General features: G+C 45.8%; 1 protein-coding gene, 2 non-coding genes and 1 pseudogene across 3 annotated transcripts in view; all 4 read left to right on the top strand.

The window, feature by feature from the left end:
- The first annotated feature begins 688 nt into the window (after positions 1–688).
- LOC103317518 (integrin alpha-9) overlaps positions 689–19,092 on the top strand; it is a 98,411-nt gene continuing 80,007 nt past the window's right edge. The window contains exons 1-3 of the mRNA XM_031930519.2: positions 689–1,531; positions 1,669–2,047; positions 2,124–2,416. Coding sequence (XP_031786379.1) covers positions 1,151–1,531; positions 1,669–2,047; positions 2,124–2,416 — 1,053 coding nt within the window. The 5' untranslated portion in view covers positions 689–1,150. The remainder of the gene's footprint in view (positions 1,532–1,668; positions 2,048–2,123; positions 2,417–19,092) is intronic.
- Positions 3,226–3,418, top strand: LOC116417484. Its single transcript, XR_004227739.1, has one exon. It is a non-coding gene; the product is annotated as a U2 spliceosomal RNA (small nuclear RNA).
- On the top strand, positions 9,973–10,151 carry LOC116417498 (annotated as a pseudogene).
- Positions 18,054–18,253, top strand: LOC116417490. Its single transcript, XR_004227743.1, has one exon. It is a non-coding gene; the product is annotated as a U2 spliceosomal RNA (small nuclear RNA).

The raw sequence follows: 19,092 nt of genomic DNA on the forward strand, positions 1-19,092 counted from the left end.
TTTATTTTCACTTTAGAAACCTTGCCACTAGTCTTTTCTGTAAAAATTGTTATACGCATGCCTAAAATTTTGTTGCAGAAAAAACCTCAAAGCTGAGTTACTGTATTAGATTTACTTTAAAAAAGGAACAAATTTGTCCATGGATACTTTTATTAATGTGGCTTTTTGCAAATACGTTTGTTTGACCCTAGATAAATAGTAGTTCTTAAGTAAAAATTTTGAAGTAAATGATTTTAGTTGAAACAAACAGAATTTATTTAAATGATAAGGAATATTGTTGCTCCAAAATTATTTTTGTCAAGCTCAATTCTAAATTCGCCAAGTCTTTGCTACTGCACTCTCAATTTGTTTCTCAACTATCAATCAAATTACTTCATCAATGGCTTCAACATCCTGCAACACCACTATTTTTTCTAGAGATTTTTATTATAACATGACCAAGTTCGTCCTGCAACAGGTATAAATCTGCTTTATTTGTATATACGTCGTTGAAATAGTATCGAGGAAACACCAGCCAGTCAGCGCACTGCAGTGATCAAGACTTTTTTCGAGAAACTCTGAGTCACAACTGAGATGATTAACAAAACGAACGCATAAATGCAGCGCCTTATTTTAAATGCAATAAAGTAAAACGAGCATCGCTACACGCAGATAACGTGTCCAAGAACGAGCTAAAATTCAAACCGAATCTTTAATCTCTTTCGGCATGAGTAATGAGCAGCAAGTGTATTTGTACAAAAACGTAGTGCCAGAACCGCGCGACGAGTATGACGTCATAAAAAAACACTATCCGCACATATCGCACGCGCATCCTTCCTGTGACTCAAGAATGTTATAGTTAATACACCTCCTTATGCCAAGTCGTCAGTCGAAGTCCATCGGTCGCGAGAGATGTTGCTCTGCGATTCTTTCGCTCAAACTTGAACGACTAGTGTACAATCATAACTCATTATAAGCGCGCGCGATAAAAGTCGCGATCGGACGGAGAAGCTTTAATTAACGTACACATGCACGTGTTGAGAGGGAAGTGTCTATCAGTGATTAAATTCGCGGCCGAGCTGTGGTCGAGTGTATAGTCGAGTGAACTAGTGTGCTTTTATTTCTCTAAAATAGCCGCACGCTGTAATATCGTGCTCAAATTTGTCGGACAATGTTGTTTCTATTAGCGCTGCTGTCCACGTTGCATCTGCATCATCATCAGGCTCTGGGTTACAACGTCGACGATAAGCATCCAAAGATATTCAGCAGCGAAGCGGCGGCAGGCGAAAGCTACTTCGGCTATTCGGTAGCGCTTTACGCCGGCGGCGAAGACTCGGTGCTGCTCGTCGGGGCACCTAGAGCCAATTCGAGCTTTTTTCCCGGCGTCTTCGAGCCCGGAGCCGTGTACCGCTGCTCACCGGCTAACGGCTCCTGCAGCGAGTGGCTCATAGACGTCAGTGGTGAACGTCAGGTCAAGGATGGAAGCTGGTTGGGTGCCAGCATGGACCTTCGTGTGCCGCGGGAGGACGAGTCGACGGAAGCGAGAGTCGCGGTATGTTATATATAGCGACGGTGTATTTATGTTTATTTGAAAAAATTCAATTCGAGATTCGTTTCCTTTTTTAACGTTCTGTTATTTTAATTTATTATTTAATCGCTGAAATCGTGCAACTCTACATTTATGTTCAGATCTGTGCGCCACGCTGGAAGAAAGAGACCTTATACGCGCCGAAAAGGTCCTACATGAACGGGATGTGCTTCTCGAGCGGAGTCTCCAGACGCGGTACCAGTCGGCGATACTTTCCGCTCTCGAAGACGGCATCGCAGACTGTGTCGATGATGGACGGAAATAACTACTACGACCACGGAATGGCCGAGGCTGGATTCTCCGTGCACTGGCCGACCAACAGTCGGCTGCAATTCGCGCTCGGTGCACCTGGGGCCGCGATCTGGTCAGGATCGAGCTTACTGCTCACCGAGAAGCTGTGGGACAGCGCCACTGACAATTTCGAAGCCACGATTCCGAAAATTCTCGGCGACGCCAGATTCGAGAGAAGCGACTACTTCGGTGAGTATACTTGGTAATTTTAACATCAAGAGTCGCAGACGATTTTTATTTTTGCGTATTATTCGTATGTAATCAGGCTACGCGATCACGTCCGGTCAGTTCTACGAGCCGGGCGAAGTGTTGTACGCCGCTGGTGCCCCTCGCAGTTCCAGAACCCGGGGCAAGGTATTCGTTTATCAGTTCCCCAGCCATGCGAATAGGCAGCTGCTGGTAAAGGACATACTCGATGGCGAGCAATACGGCGAGTATTTCGGCTCTGCGCTGACGGCTTGCGACGTCAACAGCGACGGCAGGGACGACCTGATAATTGGTGCTCCTCTTTGGTCCAGACTGTCGGACGAGGGCAGAGTCTACGCTTACGTGACCCAGGTAATAATGCGTGTTGTTTATAATATCTTTAGTAGTATTCAAGCAAACCAGTTGTGCAGCAACGTTTTTTACGCTTTCTCGACGCACTTGTGCTAAGCTGTACGGTTGTGTCCATTTTTACAATTTTATACGCATACAATTAAGTTAGTGCACGAACTACAGGTGCGAATGAATGAGTATAAAATTATGGCTAGTTCATTGAGACATATATTGTGAGTCAAAAAAGTATCCATACCTATGCTGTTTCAGAAGACTTTTGCTTACACTATACGAGTTTACAGTTGCATTATTGCGTAACTTTACCTTGGGCTTTTGAATGTATTGCTACTCACAGCATGGGAATCATAAAATTAAGTGCGAACGTACGTTTGTCAAAAAGTCTTATCATATGTATGATGTTTATCGAATTCTTTTCGTTACATCAATTACCGCTGTTTCATAATTATCTGATGCATGAGTATATTCATCTAGATATATAACGAATAATATGCCAATATGCAATGGCAATAAAGGATTAAATATAATATTTCTCCGCACTAAACAATTTTGAAAAACATTCCTGCCGTAAAAATATATTTTATAAACAAGTGTAACAATTTATTATTTTGTAAATTAAAATAAAACACAGTAAAAAGGTTAAACATATTTGAAACTGGCGTCCTTATGTACACACTCATGGCCAACGCATGCGTATGGCGTATCGCATCGACGCGGAGCTTACCGCTAGCGACCGCTAGGTGGCTGACGGAAACCCCAAAGTAAAATAACGTTCTAAAAGTGTTATAAGCGAACGAAAACGACGAATTGGTATCGCTTCTCGGCCTATTGGCTAAGATCAAAGTGTAGTATCTGTTCTTATCAGCTTGATATCTGATACGCTCCTCATTGAGGAGCCAGAATATCGAACTGATTTTTGGAATATGGCGGAGTGTCTGGGGCTTGCTCCGACTCCGCCGCGGGTCGACCTTGCATTGCAGTACCGCAAGGAACGGCCCACACAATTAATTCAAACAAAATCTCCTCTATTTAATACAAAAACAGTATTAAATTTGAAACAACAATATTCTGAAATGTTTCCAGAAAATGTTTCACTGGTATACACGTTAGTCAAAGTTATGTGCGAACACATACTAAATTATAAAACTGGGTCTCATTCACATTTAATTAATACATTGTTTTTAATTGTAAACATCGAATGGGTAATTACTGATTCTACAGTTTGTTATACTACCCCATTTCAGGTCTGGACTATGCTTTATTTCTATTTGAGGAAACGCAATGTTACGCGCTCGCTCGCAACATTGCGAATGAGACCCTGTTTAATAATTTAGTGAGTGTTCGCACATTTCAAATGTTGAATAAATTTTTTATAATAATAATATAAATTTATAATAATAAAATATATTTTAAATATTAATATAATAATAAAATAATTTTTCGCAATAAATTGTTATTGAAAGAGAAGTCTGAATCTTTTCTCAATAATTATTTGTGGCCCACCGCATCAAAATTGAATGTGTGATTATGGTGCGTTTGGTGTTCGAAAATTACATTATTTTTTTGCAGCATTGTTTTTCAGTTAGGGAACTTCAAAAACTCTTGCCAGACATTTCTCCTAAAACAGACAAGACGCCTAATTTTCGTAATATCTGCACTTTACAAAGAACTTAGTCGTTTTTCAGTTAGGGAACTTTAAAATAACTCGCCAGAAATTTCGCCTAAAACAAACAATGCGTCATGGTACAAGTTCTAAATCCTCATACACAGACAAGACAACTGAAACTAAATGCCCCATGATCTCAAAATCAATATGCAAAGCTTCTTATTGACAGATAGAACAAGTAAATCAAAACACCATAATATAACCTCATTGAGATTGAGTTGTCTTTACTCTGTACACGTTCTATGAGATTATTGGGCGTTGAGAGATGTTTGTGAATTAGATGTCAGTTAAATGATCATCGGCCTCTTAAATCTCGAGTAACTTATTAATTTCAGTTAGAGTTTTAATGTTGTAATAACTACAACGGGGTGAAAACACGGCGCTTGGCCTGCTATCAGCCATGCTTATTTAGAGCAGTCGACCTCTGGTTAAGAATGTAAATAAATAAATAAATAAATAGATAAATAAATAAATAAATAAGTATTGGACAAACACCAGAAATATAATAATTTTAGACAAACACAACTACACGTATTGGACGCTACACATTTAGGAGCTTATAAGCAGACATTCACGGCTCGAGATCGCGATATTGTCTGATGCCGCTTACGTGTTCTACGTAAATGTCCCTGGACCACCGTATGGACCTTCCCCCGTGCTGAGCATCTCCCTAAGGACAAGCTCGAGCGTTAAGTTAAACACGTCGGGGCTTAACGGGCAACCCTGTCTGACCCCGGACCGAATTTGGATCGGGTCTATTGGACCCTCCGCCGCACAGTGTCGGAAATTGGACAAAATTCGCTCATCTGCTGGTTTCGCAAGGTATCCCCCTAAAACCACTTGAAAAGGGTTCCCTGATACTCCTAAAAACAGGTGTCACTGCGATAATTTTGATATTTTCATTCCCGCATTTGTAGGCAACGATAGACCAATGACACCTCATTTCACCATTTTCTCGAATTTGTCATAATCGTGTAAAGTTGTATATATGTATATATAACTTCATATATACCCATATATATATATATATATATATATATATATATATATATATATATATATATATATATATATTATTTATACGAATAAATGGATGGTTCTCTGTGAAATCGAGAACTAAAAAATTAATATAGCCATAAGTTTGAGAATATGTTCTATAGATATCCAAATAGTCTTATGAATTTTTTCAGACTTTTTTCATCGATACTCTTCGAGTTATAGGGGGTCAAAAGCAGGTGCTAAGCATTTTCTGCGTTTTTTGCCTATTTTGAATGATTGATAACTGCTCAGGGAAGCATTTTTCACTATAGACATAAGAATACTTTTTTTTGTAAAATTTTCTCACCTTTTCAATAAAAATATCCTTAAAGTCATATATCTACCTATATTATATAGACGTTTTGGACATACTCCCCCCCGCAGCCCCCCCGCAGCCCCCCCCCGCAAAATAAGGGAAAATTCTTCCATTTTTCATGTGATTTGAATAATCTGAAAAGCCCCCCCCGCAGCCCCCCCGCAGCCCCCCAGCACATTTTAGCAGCTTTTTCTTAAATATAATTTACTACTATAAAGAAAAACAAACCACCGTTAAAATATATCAGGTATAGTACTGCATTAAGATGTTGTATCAGCCTCGGGAAAATTCCACATTCTTCGTAGTAACTCTTCCAAGCCCCCATTACAAGCTCATAGCATAGTAGTATCTAAATTATATATAAGAGTAGAGATAAACCAATAGAGAGATAACTTAATAGTATATTATCACACTGTTGTGGGATCTGCTTTTCTACCTTTCTCGAGGCTTTCGCACGAGCACTGCGAGTGAGAAAATCGAGCAAGGTAGAAAAACACCTCCCACAACAGTATCATACGATATTTTATACCACGAGAGCCGAAAATTGCAATTAAAGTTTGCATTTTGAGGTTAGAGTGGTATAAATTTTTTTTTCTATTTTTTCCACACCACCCATGAGGTAAATAGACAGGAGCGTTTTTTTGTAATATTTTTTGTTAAAGTTTGATTTTGTTTGAAGTAAATAATTCTTATAAGGTTTTTATTTTGCTTTTGTATTGTTAACACTTTGATGTGCGTATACTAAGCATTGACTTTTGCTTTTATATTGTTGACACTTTGATGTGTTTATACTAAGCATTGTCTTTTGCTTTTGTATTGTTATCACTTTCGCGTGTTTATATTCAGCATTGTAAAAACTTTATAAGATCATAAATGTTTTTAATTTATCAATTTCCTACTAACGTAAATAATGACGGTACGTATCAACATATATCTACGTTAGATTTTTTCGGTAAATTTGATCTATATGGTGCTTTTCTTCGTAGACAATATTCCGTTAACCGAAAAGTAATTTGTAAAAGTTGTTGCCCGCATCACAATTTTTATATTTTAATCATCACTATATCAAATTTTAATAATATGTACTATATTTAAAAACAAATTACTTACTACTTGAAAAATGATACATATATATCGATGCAAGTGGTATGAATTTAACCTCTTTTTTTGTCTTGATTAAGCTACTTCTAACAATTACGTTGAAAATTAAATTTACACTAAAACAAGAATCGGGGGGTTGGCGAGCGCAGCGAGCAGGGGGCGGAGCCCCACTAGTGTATGTATATATATATATATATATATATATATATATATATATATATATATATATATATACATATATATATATATATATATATATATATATATATATATATATATATATATATATATATATATATATATATATATATATATATATATATATATATATATATATATATATAATATATATATATATATATATATATATATATATATATATATATATATATATATATATATATATATATATATATATATATATATAATATATATATATATATATATATATATATATATATATATATATATATATATATATATATATATATATATATATATATATATGTTTAGGCTACCTTATTTGCAATTTAAACCTTTAAATCCGAAATTCTGCTGGTTCGATCCCGTGGATCTAGACCAAAAAATTCATGGAGATGCCTTTTTAAAGTAAAAAAATATCTATTAAGTTTTAGAGTGGGTCTGACCTTCTACTAGAAGTTATACATCAAACAAACATAATATATTATGATGATTAACTATAATTATATATCTAAGTACTGTATATCGATTGTGTATCTTCTATCCATCTCCAACTTCACCTCTATCGATATTCCTATTTTCTATATTTCTTATGTCTATTTCTACCTCGTTCTACATTCAGCCCTTTAATACAGTTTTAGTTATATCTCTATCTCTATTTTCAGCCCATGGTTTCTTTATTTTTCCACGCAATCTGCATTTTCTTTCTTTTATTATTTTTCGAGTATTCGTTTTCTCGATTTCTAATCTGAATCTTGTTTGTATCTTTAGTTCATTATTTTTTATCTTTTTTTTTCTTTTCTTAGGTATTACATTTTTTCTGCCTAACCTAAATATCTACTTTACTCGATTATCATAGATTAATAATTATCTGATAGACCTAGATTTAGTTTAAATGTATTTTGGTTAGAGTAAAAGATTTATAAGTTTATCAATTTGGCATATCCAATCACACGGCTGAATTTTATCATGATATTTTGATAGTTATAAGCTGTAATATAGAATTGACTCCATTTAGTTATCGTTTCTTTCATAGTACGATTTAAGCCCCTTTACCACGACAAGGTAGAAGTCCTAAAAAGGGGATTTTTCTTTTTTTTGGTTTTGTATTTTTATATTTTTTAATTTTTTATTGCATTTCATTCTTTTTTGTATTATGTTTGTCGCAATTTCATTTTCACTGTGATTCGTATATCAAGTGGCGCGGGAGCGCCACGAAGGCGAGTTTGAGAAGCAGACGACGCCTCGGCGCCCGTGACACTATTTACTTCTATATTGGTCTCTCGAATTTTCAATTAAGGAAATAAATTATTTATCATTCATGTAACCAGCTAATTTTGATAAATGTTTATACTAGTATGCCAAACTATGATTTTAAACCAAAATATCAGCAATAAACCAGCTTTAACATAATAAACAAGTATGCAGGTGAACAAAAATGCTGAAATCACTTGCTTAATTTTTCTTCAGCCCAAAAAGTGGTAAGACCGTTAAGTTAGCTGCGTGCAGTTTGATCGAGTGGTTAGACTGTGAAGTTGGCCGCACAAGCTATTGAGCCTACATTGTCTGCTCCTCTGCTTGAATTATAAATGTGTGCTCCGTAGTATTCGGTGTTTTGGTGTAAAAATCTTTCAAGAAAGGTGTCTAGATAAATAGGGTAGCTGATGACGACGTCTAGGTGGTGCGCTCCGTGATTTTTGGTGTTTAGATAAATAAATCATACGAGGACGGCATCTAGGTGTACAGGGCGGCCGATGGCGAGGTCTAGGTAGTTCGCACCGTGGTTTTTGGTGTCTAGGTGTTGAAATAATTCGAGGGCGGTACCTAGGTGTACAGGGTGGCCGATGACGAGGTCTAGGTAGTTCGCTCCGTGGCTTTTGGTGTTGAAATAATTCGAGGGCGGTGTCTAGGTGTACAGGGTGGCCGATGACGAGTTCTAGGTAGTTCGCTCCGTGGCTTTTGGTGTTGAAATAATTCGAGGGCGGTGTCTAGGTGTACAGGGTGGCCGATGACGAGTTCTAGGTAGTTCGCTCCGTGGTTTTTGGTGTCTAGGTGTAAAAATCATTTGAACGCGGTGTCCAGGTGTACAGGGTGGCCGATGACGAGGTCTAGGTCGTGCGCTCCGTGGCTTTTGGTGTTGAAATAATTCGAGGGCGGTGTCTAGGTGTACAGGGTGGCCGATGACGAGGTCTAAAAGACTCGCAGTTCCAGAACCCGGGGCAAGGTATTCGTTTATCAGTTCCCCAGCCATGAGAATAGGCAGCTGCTGGTAAAGGACATACTCGATGGCGAGCAATACGGCGAGTATTTCGGCTCTGCGCTGACGGCTGGCGACGTCAACAGCGACGGCAGGGACGACCTGATAATTGGTGCTCTTCTTTGGTCCAGACTGTCGGACGAGGGCAGAGTCTACGCTTACGTGACCCAGGTAATAATGCGTGTTGTTTATAATATCTTTAGTAGTATTCAAGCAAACGAGTTGTGCAGCAACGTTTTTTACGCTTTCTCGACGCACTTGTGCTAAGCTGTACGGTTGTGTCCATTTTTACAATTTTATACGCATACAATTAAGTTAATGCACGAACTACAGGTGCGAATGAATGAGTATAAAATTATGGCTAGTTCATTGAGACATATATTGTGAGTCAAAAAAGTATCCATACCTATGCTGTTTCAGAAGACTTTTGCTTACACTATACGAGTTTACAGTTGCATTATTGCGTAACTTTACCTTGGGCTTTTGAATGTATTGCTACTCACAGCATGGGAATCATAAAATTAAGTGCGAACGTACGTTTGTCAAAAAGTCTTATCATATGTATGATGTTTATCGAATTCTTTTCGTTACATCAATTACCGCTGTTTCATAATTATCTGATGCATGAGTATATTCATCTAGATATATAACGAATAATATGCCAATATGCAATGGCAATAAAGGATTAAATATAATATTTCTCCGCACTAAACAATTTTGAAAAACATTCCTGCCGTAAAAATATATTTTATAAACAAGTGTAACAATTTATTATTTTGTAAATTAAAATAAAACACAGTAAAAAGGTTAAACATATTTGAAACTGGCGTCCTTATGTACACACTCATGGCCAACGCATGCGTATGGCGTATCGCATCGACGCGGAGCTTACCGCTAGCGACCGCTAGGTGGCTGACGGAAACCCCAAAGTAAAATAACGTTCTAAAAGTGTTATAAGCGAACGAAAACGACGAATTGGTATCGCTTCTCGGCCTATTGGCTAAGATCAAAGTGTAGTATCTGTTCTTATCAGCTTCTCGGCCTATTGGCTAAGATCAAAGTGTAGTACCATTCCTTCGTACGGGTTTTCGTGCCGGCATAGCCGGGTGGGAGACTCGCGCGGGGGAGGTCATATCTCACCACCATCTTCGAGCTTTTTGCTGCACCTGATCCGGGCTAACTGGCTGAGAAGTTAAATGTATTACTGTTAATGTACTCATGGAGCAACAACCACACACCAAAGCGATCCGGGAGGGGGACTTCATCGTGATACTCCTCCCGCAAAGTGACGACGAGACACTTTGCTGTCCACTCTGCGTGGGACGCGGACGGTACTCCGGCAAGACGCGGGTTGAGTGTCTCAATAGACATGTCAAAGAGGTGCACCCAGACCTAACCACCACCTTTAGGTGCTGGGGGTGCGGGTTCGCGGCTCCCGGGGATAAGAAATATCCCCGGAAGATCGTGACCCAGCACTGCGCCACCTGCGTCCCCGAGGTTTCGTCCGCGCCCTCAGGCAGAGTGGACGGAGAGAGGAGAGTTAACACCCGCCGTCGGTTGGGTATTGCCGCGGCAACCGAGGCCAGTCCCGTGAGACGTACTCGTCGTAACGGCCTGGCCTCACCTCCAGTCGAGCAGGACATCAGCCAAAGCGCGGCTCCTCCGGAACCCGCAAGGGTGCCACAACATCCGGAGATAGTTGCGCTGGGAGAGTCAGCGGATGACGAAGTATTTCGATCTCCGGTGAACTCCCCCCCAAGAGACTGGAGGGCTGCGGCGCCCCAACAGGCGGCTTCCTCCTCTCCTCCGGCAGTACCCGGTATCACTGCTGCAACCCCGTCCAACACCACCAGGACAGGGAATGGCTCGGCAAACTCCATCCTAGCCGAGCACCCGATACCTACACCTCCGCCAACCAACACCACGGAGGCGAATGGTCGTGCCGACATACCCCGTTCTGGGCGGACTCCGCCGCCCGGTCAACAAGCCGCCCGTAGAAGGGCTCCCACGACAGAACAACGTCGCATTGTGGGACTCCTCGAGGCGGCCACTGGTCGGGAGCAACTTGAGGAGGCAACGACTCAAGCTATGCTATTCCTGGCCAGATTGACCGGGCGGCGGCCTGAACCCCGGAACGCCATTCGGCCGGGACCGCGGCAACGTCATCCAGCTCAGGAGGATGTCCAAGCGCAGGCGCCTGATCGGATTCAGGAGGCCAAGAAACTCCAGCGTCTCTACCGAACATCCAAGAAGCGGGCAGTACAGAAGATTTTGGCAGGTCCTAATATGAACTGCCAAATCGACAAGAATACCATCACAGCCCACTTTGTGGAGCTGGCTGCCCGCAGAGACGGTGGAGAGGATTGGCCCGATGTCTTCGATCGGGAAGAGCCCACGGCGGCGAGCGGCGAGGCCCTTTGTACCCCTATCACAAGGGAGGAAGTGTTTCGACGGCTCAAGGGGAGGAACAACACCTCACCTGGGCCGGACGGAATCACCTACAGGGACCTCGCCAAGGCCGATCCAGGGGCCCATGTACTCGCCGCCCTCTATAACAGCATTTGGCGCATTGAGGCGACGCCTGCCTTGTGGGGGGTGTCCAACACCACCCTGATATACAAGAAAGGCGACGCCATGGACATCTCCAACTGGAGACCGATCTCCTTGGGAGATACGGTCCCTAAGCTATTTGCCGCGATCCTAGCCGATAGAATCAAAAGGTGGGCGGTGGCCAACGGACGCTACAGTGCCTCCCAGAAGGGCTTCTTGGAGTTCGAGGGATGCTATGAACATAACTTCGTGCTCCAGGAGGCCATTCGGGAGGCAAAAGGCGGGAGAAAGGAGTTGGTGGTGGCCTGGCTGGACTTAGCCAGTGCCTTTACATCCGTGCCCCACTCCTCTATCCTGCAGGCGCTCGAGGGACATGGCCTACCAAGCAAAGCGAGAAACATTATCTCCTCGCTCTACACAGGCATGACCACCCGCTTCCACACGGCGGAGGGACCCACCGACCCTATTCTCATCCAGTCGGGGGTCAGACAGGGTTGCCCATTAAGCCCCGACGTGTTCAACCTTACCCTGGAAGTTGTCCTACGGGAAATACAACGGACGGGGGAGGGCTACACGATCGAGGGCAGGCGTACTTCCCATCTCGCCTACGCCGATGATGTCGCGATCCTGGCTGACTCCCCGGCTGGAATGAGGAGGCTGCTTTTTGCAGCAGAACGGGGAGCTCGGGCGGTCGGCCTCACCTTCAACCCAGCGAAGTGCGCTACACTGCACATAGCGGGACGAGGGGAGGAGGCAGTTAGACCGACTGAGTTCTCCGTTCAAGGGACACCTGTCCGTGCCCTTGCTTCCGAGGAGGCCTACGAACATCTTGGCATCCCCACAGGCTACCAAGTCAGGCAGACCCCAATCAACACCTTGCGGGATCTTCTTGCTGACATCGGCTCCATCGACCGGTCCTTACTGGCGCCCTGGCAGAAGCTGGATGCAGTGGGAACTTTCCTACTGCCCCGGCTTGATTTCATCATGCAGGGCGCCCATATCGACAAAGGCTTCTTGACCGAGGCAGACAAGATCATTAAAAAAGCTGCAAAATCTTGGCTAAGCCTTCCTCAGCGAGCGAGCGCGGAGCTCGTGTTTCTACCTCCCTCGCAAGGGGGAGGGGGTTTGCTCCCGCTCGCGGACCTCTATGATATGCTCACGGTCGCTCACAGCTATAAAATGCTGTACTCGAGCGATGTCACCGTGAGCACCATAGCGGGATCCACACTGAGGAGGACCGTTTCGGAGAGGCTTAAAAAGCGGGCGTCTAACATCGATATCGCCCGCTTCCTCTCCGGAGATCTTGATCTGCCCCGGTCGACGAGCCCGTCGACATTCTGGACCAAGGTTCGGAGCGCGGCCCTGAGAATTAAGACCAAACTCGGGCTGCGCTGGAGCTGGTGTCAGGAGGGGGAAGTACTCCTGATGGCCTGTGGGGATCCACGTGCCCCCGGAACAAGAGTCTCGCCGCAGACAAAACATCTTGTCACCACGAGTCTGCGGCGCTGCCTGAATCGGCACTATGCGGAGAGTCTCCTTGCCAAAAAAGATCAAGGCAAGGTCTTTGAGGTTACCCGGAGGAGCGGACAATCCAACCACTTCCTCCGGAGTGGCAGCTTCACTCGCTTCTGCGACTGGCGCTTTATCCACCGCGCCCGTCTCGACGTTCTCCCCCTCAATGCTGCTAAACGGTGGCAACGAGGGATGGACAAGAGATGTCGCAGATGCGGGTCAGACCTGGAGACTCTCCCGCATGTGCTGAGTCACTGCGGCCCGCACTCGGCGGCGAGACAAAAGAGGCACAACAACATCCAGGACAGGTTGGTGAAGGCAGCCTCGAGATGTCCGGGGACCATTAGTGTCAACCAGACCGTTGTGGGCGTCCGCGGCCCCGACGCGGCATTAAGACCTGACATTGTCGTTCGCGACGATGTCAACCGCCGCGTCACCATCGTCGATGTGGCCGTGCCGTTCGAAAACCGCCTCGAGGCGTTCGACGGCGTTCGTGAGGCCAAGATTGCCAAATATACACCTTTGGCCAGGCAACTCACGGACAGCGGTTACACCGTAACGGTGGAGGCCTTTGTAGTGGGCGCCCTCGGCGCGTGGGACCCGCGAAATGAACGGGTCCTGAGCCTCCTCAGCATTAGTCGTTATTATGCGATACTGATGAGGAGGCTCATGGTTAGTGACACAATTCGCTGGTCCCGGGACATCTACGTGGAACATGTGTCGGGCATTCGGCAGTACCGGGAATAGTGGGGCCATAACACCTAGGCCCCACAGTGTGGCGATGTCCATGTGTGTCGTCCTTATTTATTTATTTATTTGTCCTGTCGAGCTGTTTAATTTATTCACATGTATGTGTTGTGTGTGTCGTCCCTCGTAGCAGTTTTATTCCGTCCAACCAGAGGTCGACCAAGATTAAAATAAGCATGGCTTGAAGCAGGCCAAGCGCCATGTTCTAACCCCGTTTTAGGGGAAGTTACTTAACCTAAAAATACAACTTTTCCTCTGTTCTTATCAGCTTCTCGGCCTATTGGCTAAGATCAAAGTGTAGTACCATTCCTTCGTACGGGTTTTCGTGCCGGCATAGCCGGGTGGGAGACTCGCGCGGGGGAGGTCATATCTCACCACCATCTTCGAGCTTTTTGCTGCACCTGATCCGGGCTAACTGGCTGAGAAGTTAAATGTATTACTGTTAATGTACTCATGGAGCAACAACCACACACCAAAGCGATCCGGGAGGGGGACTTCATCGTGATACTCCTCCCGCAAAGTGACGACGAGACACTTTGCTGTCCACTCTGCGTGGGACGCGGACGGTACTCCGGCAAGACGCGGGTTGAGTGTCTCAATAGACATGTCAAAGAGGTGCACCCAGACCTAACCACCACCTTTAGGTGCTGGGGGTGCGGGTTCGCGGCTCCCGGGGATAAGAAATATCCCCGGAAGATCGTGACCCAGCACTGCGCCACCTGCGTCCCCGAGGTTTCGTCCGCGCCCTCAGGCAGAGTGGACGGAGAGAGGAGAGTTAACACCCGCCGTCGGTTGGGTATTGCCGCGGCAACCGAGGCCAGTCCCGTGAGACGTACTCGTCGTAACGGCCTGGCCTCACCTCCAGTCGAGCAGGACATCAGCCAAAGCGCGGCTCCTCCGGAACCCGCAAGGGTGCCACAACATCCGGAGATAGTTGCGCTGGGAGAGTCAGCGGATGACGAAGTATTTCGATCTCCGGTGAACTCCCCCCCAAGAGACTGGAGGGCTGCGGCGCCCCAACAGGCGGCTTCCTCCTCTCCTCCGGCAGTACCCGGTATCACTGCTGCAACCCCGTCCAACACCACCAGGACAGGGAATGGCTCGGCAAACTCCATCCTAGCCGAGCACCCGATACCTACACCTCCGCCAACCAACACCACGGAGGCGAATGGTCGTGCCGACATACCCCGTTCTGGGCGGACTCCGCCGCCCGGTCAACAAGCCGCCCGTAGAAGGGCTCCCACGACAGAACAACGTCGCATTGTGGGACTCCTCGAGGCGGCCACTGGTCGGGAGCAACTTGAGGAGGCAACGACTCAAGCTATGCTATTCCTGGCCAGATTGACCGGGCGGCGGCCTGAACCCCGGAACGCCATTCGGCCGGGACCGCGGCAACGTCATCCAGCTCAGGAGGATGTCCAAGCGCAGGCGCCTGATCGGATTCAGGAGGCCAAGAAACTCCAGCGTCTCTACCGAACATCCAAGAAGCGGGCAGTACAGAAGATTTTGGCAGGTCCTAATATGAACTGCCAAATCGACAAGAATACCATCACAGCCCACTTTGTGGAGCTGGCTGCCCGCAGAGACGGTGGAGAGGATTGGCCCGATGTCTTCGATCGGGAAGAGCCCACGGCGGCGAGCGGCGAGGCCCTTTGTACCCCTATCACAAGGGAGGAAGTGTTTCGACGGCTCAAGGGGAGGAACAACACCTCACCTGGGCCGGACGGAATCACCTACAGGGACCTCGCCAAGGCCGATCCAGGGGCCCATGTACTCGCCGCCCTCTATAACAGCATTTGGCGCATTGAGGCGACGCCTGCCTTGTGGGGGGTGTCCAACACCACCCTGATATACAAGAAAGGCGACGCCATGGACATCTCCAACTGGAGACCGATCTCCTTGGGAGATACGGTCCCTAAGCTATTTGCCGCGATCCTAGCCGATAGAATCAAAAGGTGGGCGGTGGCCAACGGACGCTACAGTGCCTCCCAGAAGGGCTTCTTGGAGTTCGAGGGATGCTATGAACATAACTTCGTGCTCCAGGAGGCCATTCGGGAGGCAAAAGGCGGGAGAAAGGAGTTGGTGGTGGCCTGGCTGGACTTAGCCAGTGCCTTTACATCCGTGCCCCACTCCTCTATCCTGCAGGCGCTCGAGGGACATGGCCTACCAAGCAAAGCGAGAAACATTATCTCCTCGCTCTACACAGGCATGACCACCCGCTTCCACACGGCGGAGGGACCCACCGACCCTATTCTCATCCAGTCGGGGGTCAGACAGGGTTGCCCATTAAGCCCCGACGTGTTCAACCTTACCCTGGAAGTTGTCCTACGGGAAATACAACGGACGGGGGAGGGCTACACGATCGAGGGCAGGCGTACTTCCCATCTCGCCTACGCCGATGATGTCGCGATCCTGGCTGACTCCCCGGCTGGAATGAGGAGGCTGCTTTTTGCAGCAGAACGGGGAGCTCGGGCGGTCGGCCTCACCTTCAACCCAGCGAAGTGCGCTACACTGCACATAGCGGGACGAGGGGAGGAGGCAGTTAGACCGACTGAGTTCTCCGTTCAAGGGACACCTGTCCGTGCCCTTGCTTCCGAGGAGGCCTACGAACATCTTGGCATCCCCACAGGCTACCAAGTCAGGCAGACCCCAATCAACACCTTGCGGGATCTTCTTGCTGACATCGGCTCCATCGACCGGTCCTTACTGGCGCCCTGGCAGAAGCTGGATGCAGTGGGAACTTTCCTACTGCCCCGGCTTGATTTCATCATGCAGGGCGCCCATATCGACAAAGGCTTCTTGACCGAGGCAGACAAGATCATTAAAAAAGCTGCAAAATCTTGGCTAAGCCTTCCTCAGCGAGCGAGCGCGGAGCTCGTGTTTCTACCTCCCTCGCAAGGGGGAGGGGGTTTGCTCCCGCTCGCGGACCTCTATGATATGCTCACGGTCGCTCACAGCTATAAAATGCTGTACTCGAGCGATGTCACCGTGAGCACCATAGCGGGATCCACACTGAGGAGGACCGTTTCGGAGAGGCTTAAAAAGCGGGCGTCTAACATCGATATCGCCCGCTTCCTCTCCGGAGATCTTGATCTGCCCCGGTCGACGAGCCCGTCGACATTCTGGACCAAGGTTCGGAGCGCGGCCCTGAGAATTAAGACCAAACTCGGGCTGCGCTGGAGCTGGTGTCAGGAGGGGGAAGTACTCCTGATGGCCTGTGGGGATCCACGTGCCCCCGGAACAAGAGTCTCGCCGCAGACAAAACATCTTGTCACCACGAGTCTGCGGCGCTGCCTGAATCGGCACTATGCGGAGAGTCTCCTTGCCAAAAAAGATCAAGGCAAGGTCTTTGAGGTTACCCGGAGGAGCGGACAATCCAACCACTTCCTCCGGAGTGGCAGCTTCACTCGCTTCTGCGACTGGCGCTTTATCCACCGCGCCCGTCTCGACGTTCTCCCCCTCAATGCTGCTAAACGGTGGCAACGAGGGATGGACAAGAGATGTCGCAGATGCGGGTCAGACCTGGAGACTCTCCCGCATGTGCTGAGTCACTGCGGCCCGCACTCGGCGGCGAGACAAAAGAGGCACAACAACATCCAGGACAGGTTGGTGAAGGCAGCCTCGAGATGTCCGGGGACCATTAGTGTCAACCAGACCGTTGTGGGCGTCCGCGGCCCCGACGCGGCATTAAGACCTGACATTGTCGTTCGCGACGATGTCAACCGCCGCGTCACCATCGTCGATGTGGCCGTGCCGTTCGAAAACCGCCTCGAGGCGTTCGACGGCGTTCGTGAGGCCAAGATTGCCAAATATACACCTTTGGCCAGGCAACTCACGGACAGCGGTTACACCGTAACGGTGGAGGCCTTTGTAGTGGGCGCCCTCGGCGCGTGGGACCCGCGAAATGAACGGGTCCTGAGCCTCCTCAGCATTAGTCGTTATTATGCGATACTGATGAGGAGGCTCATGGTTAGTGACACAATTCGCTGGTCCCGGGACATCTACGTGGAACATGTGTCGGGCATTCGGCAGTACCGGGAATAGTGGGGCCATAACACCTAGGCCCCACAGTGTGGCGATGTCCATGTGTGTCGTCCTTATTTATTTATTTATTTGTCCTGTCGAGCTGTTTAATTTATTCACATGTATGTGTTGTGTGTGTCGTCCCTCGTAGCAGTTTTATTCCGTCCAACCAGAGGTCGACCAAGATTAAAATAAGCATGGCTTGAAGCAGGCCAAGCGCCATGTTCTAACCCCGTTTTAGGGGAAGTTACTTAACCTAAAAATACAACTTTTCCTCTGTTCTTATCAGCTTGATATCTGATACGCTCCTCATTGAGGAGCCAGAATATCGAACTGATTTTTGGAATATGGCGGAGTGTCTGGGGCTTGCTCCGACTCCGCCGCGGGTCGACCTTGCATTGCAGTACCGCAAGGAACGGCCCACACAATTAATTCAAACAAAATCTCCTCTATTTAATACAAAAACAGTATTAAATTTGAAACAACAATATTCTGAAATGTTTCCAGAAAATGTTTCACTGGTATACACGTTAGTCAAAGTTATGTGCGAACACATACTAAATTATAAAACTGGGTCTCATTCACATTTAATTAATACATTGTTTTTAATTGTAAACATCGAATGGGTAATTACTGATTCTACAGTTTGTTATACTACCCCATTTCAGGTCTGGACTATGCTTTATTTCTATTTGAGGAAACGCAATGTTACGCGCTCGCTCGCAACATTGCGAATGAGACCCTGTTTAATAATTTAGTGAGTGTTCGCACATTTCAAATGTTGAATAAATTTTTTATAATAATAATATAAATTTATAATAATAAAATATATTTTAAATATTAATATAATAATAAAATAATTTTTCGCAATAAATTGTTATTGAAAGAGAAGTCTGAATCTTTTCTCAATAATTATTTGTGGCCCACCGCATCAAAATTGAATGTGTGATTATGGTGCGTTTGGTGTTCGAAAATTACATTATTTTTTTGCAGCATTGTTTTTCAGTTAGGGAACTTCAAAAACTCTTGCCAGACATTTCTCCTAAAACAGACAAGACGCCTAATTTTCGTAATATCTGCACTTTACAAAGAACTTAGTCGTTTTTCAGTTAGGGAACTTTAAAATAACTCGCCAGAAATTTCGCCTAAAACAAACAATGCGTCATGGTACAAGTTCTAAATCCTCATACACAGACAAGACAACTGAAACTAAATGCCCCATGATCTCAAAATCAATATGCAAAGCTTCTTATTGACAGATAGAACAA

This window comes from Nasonia vitripennis, chromosome 4 (assembly GCF_009193385.2).
Source record: "Nasonia vitripennis strain AsymCx chromosome 4, Nvit_psr_1.1, whole genome shotgun sequence".
NCBI lineage: Eukaryota > Metazoa > Arthropoda > Insecta > Hymenoptera > Pteromalidae > Nasonia > Nasonia vitripennis.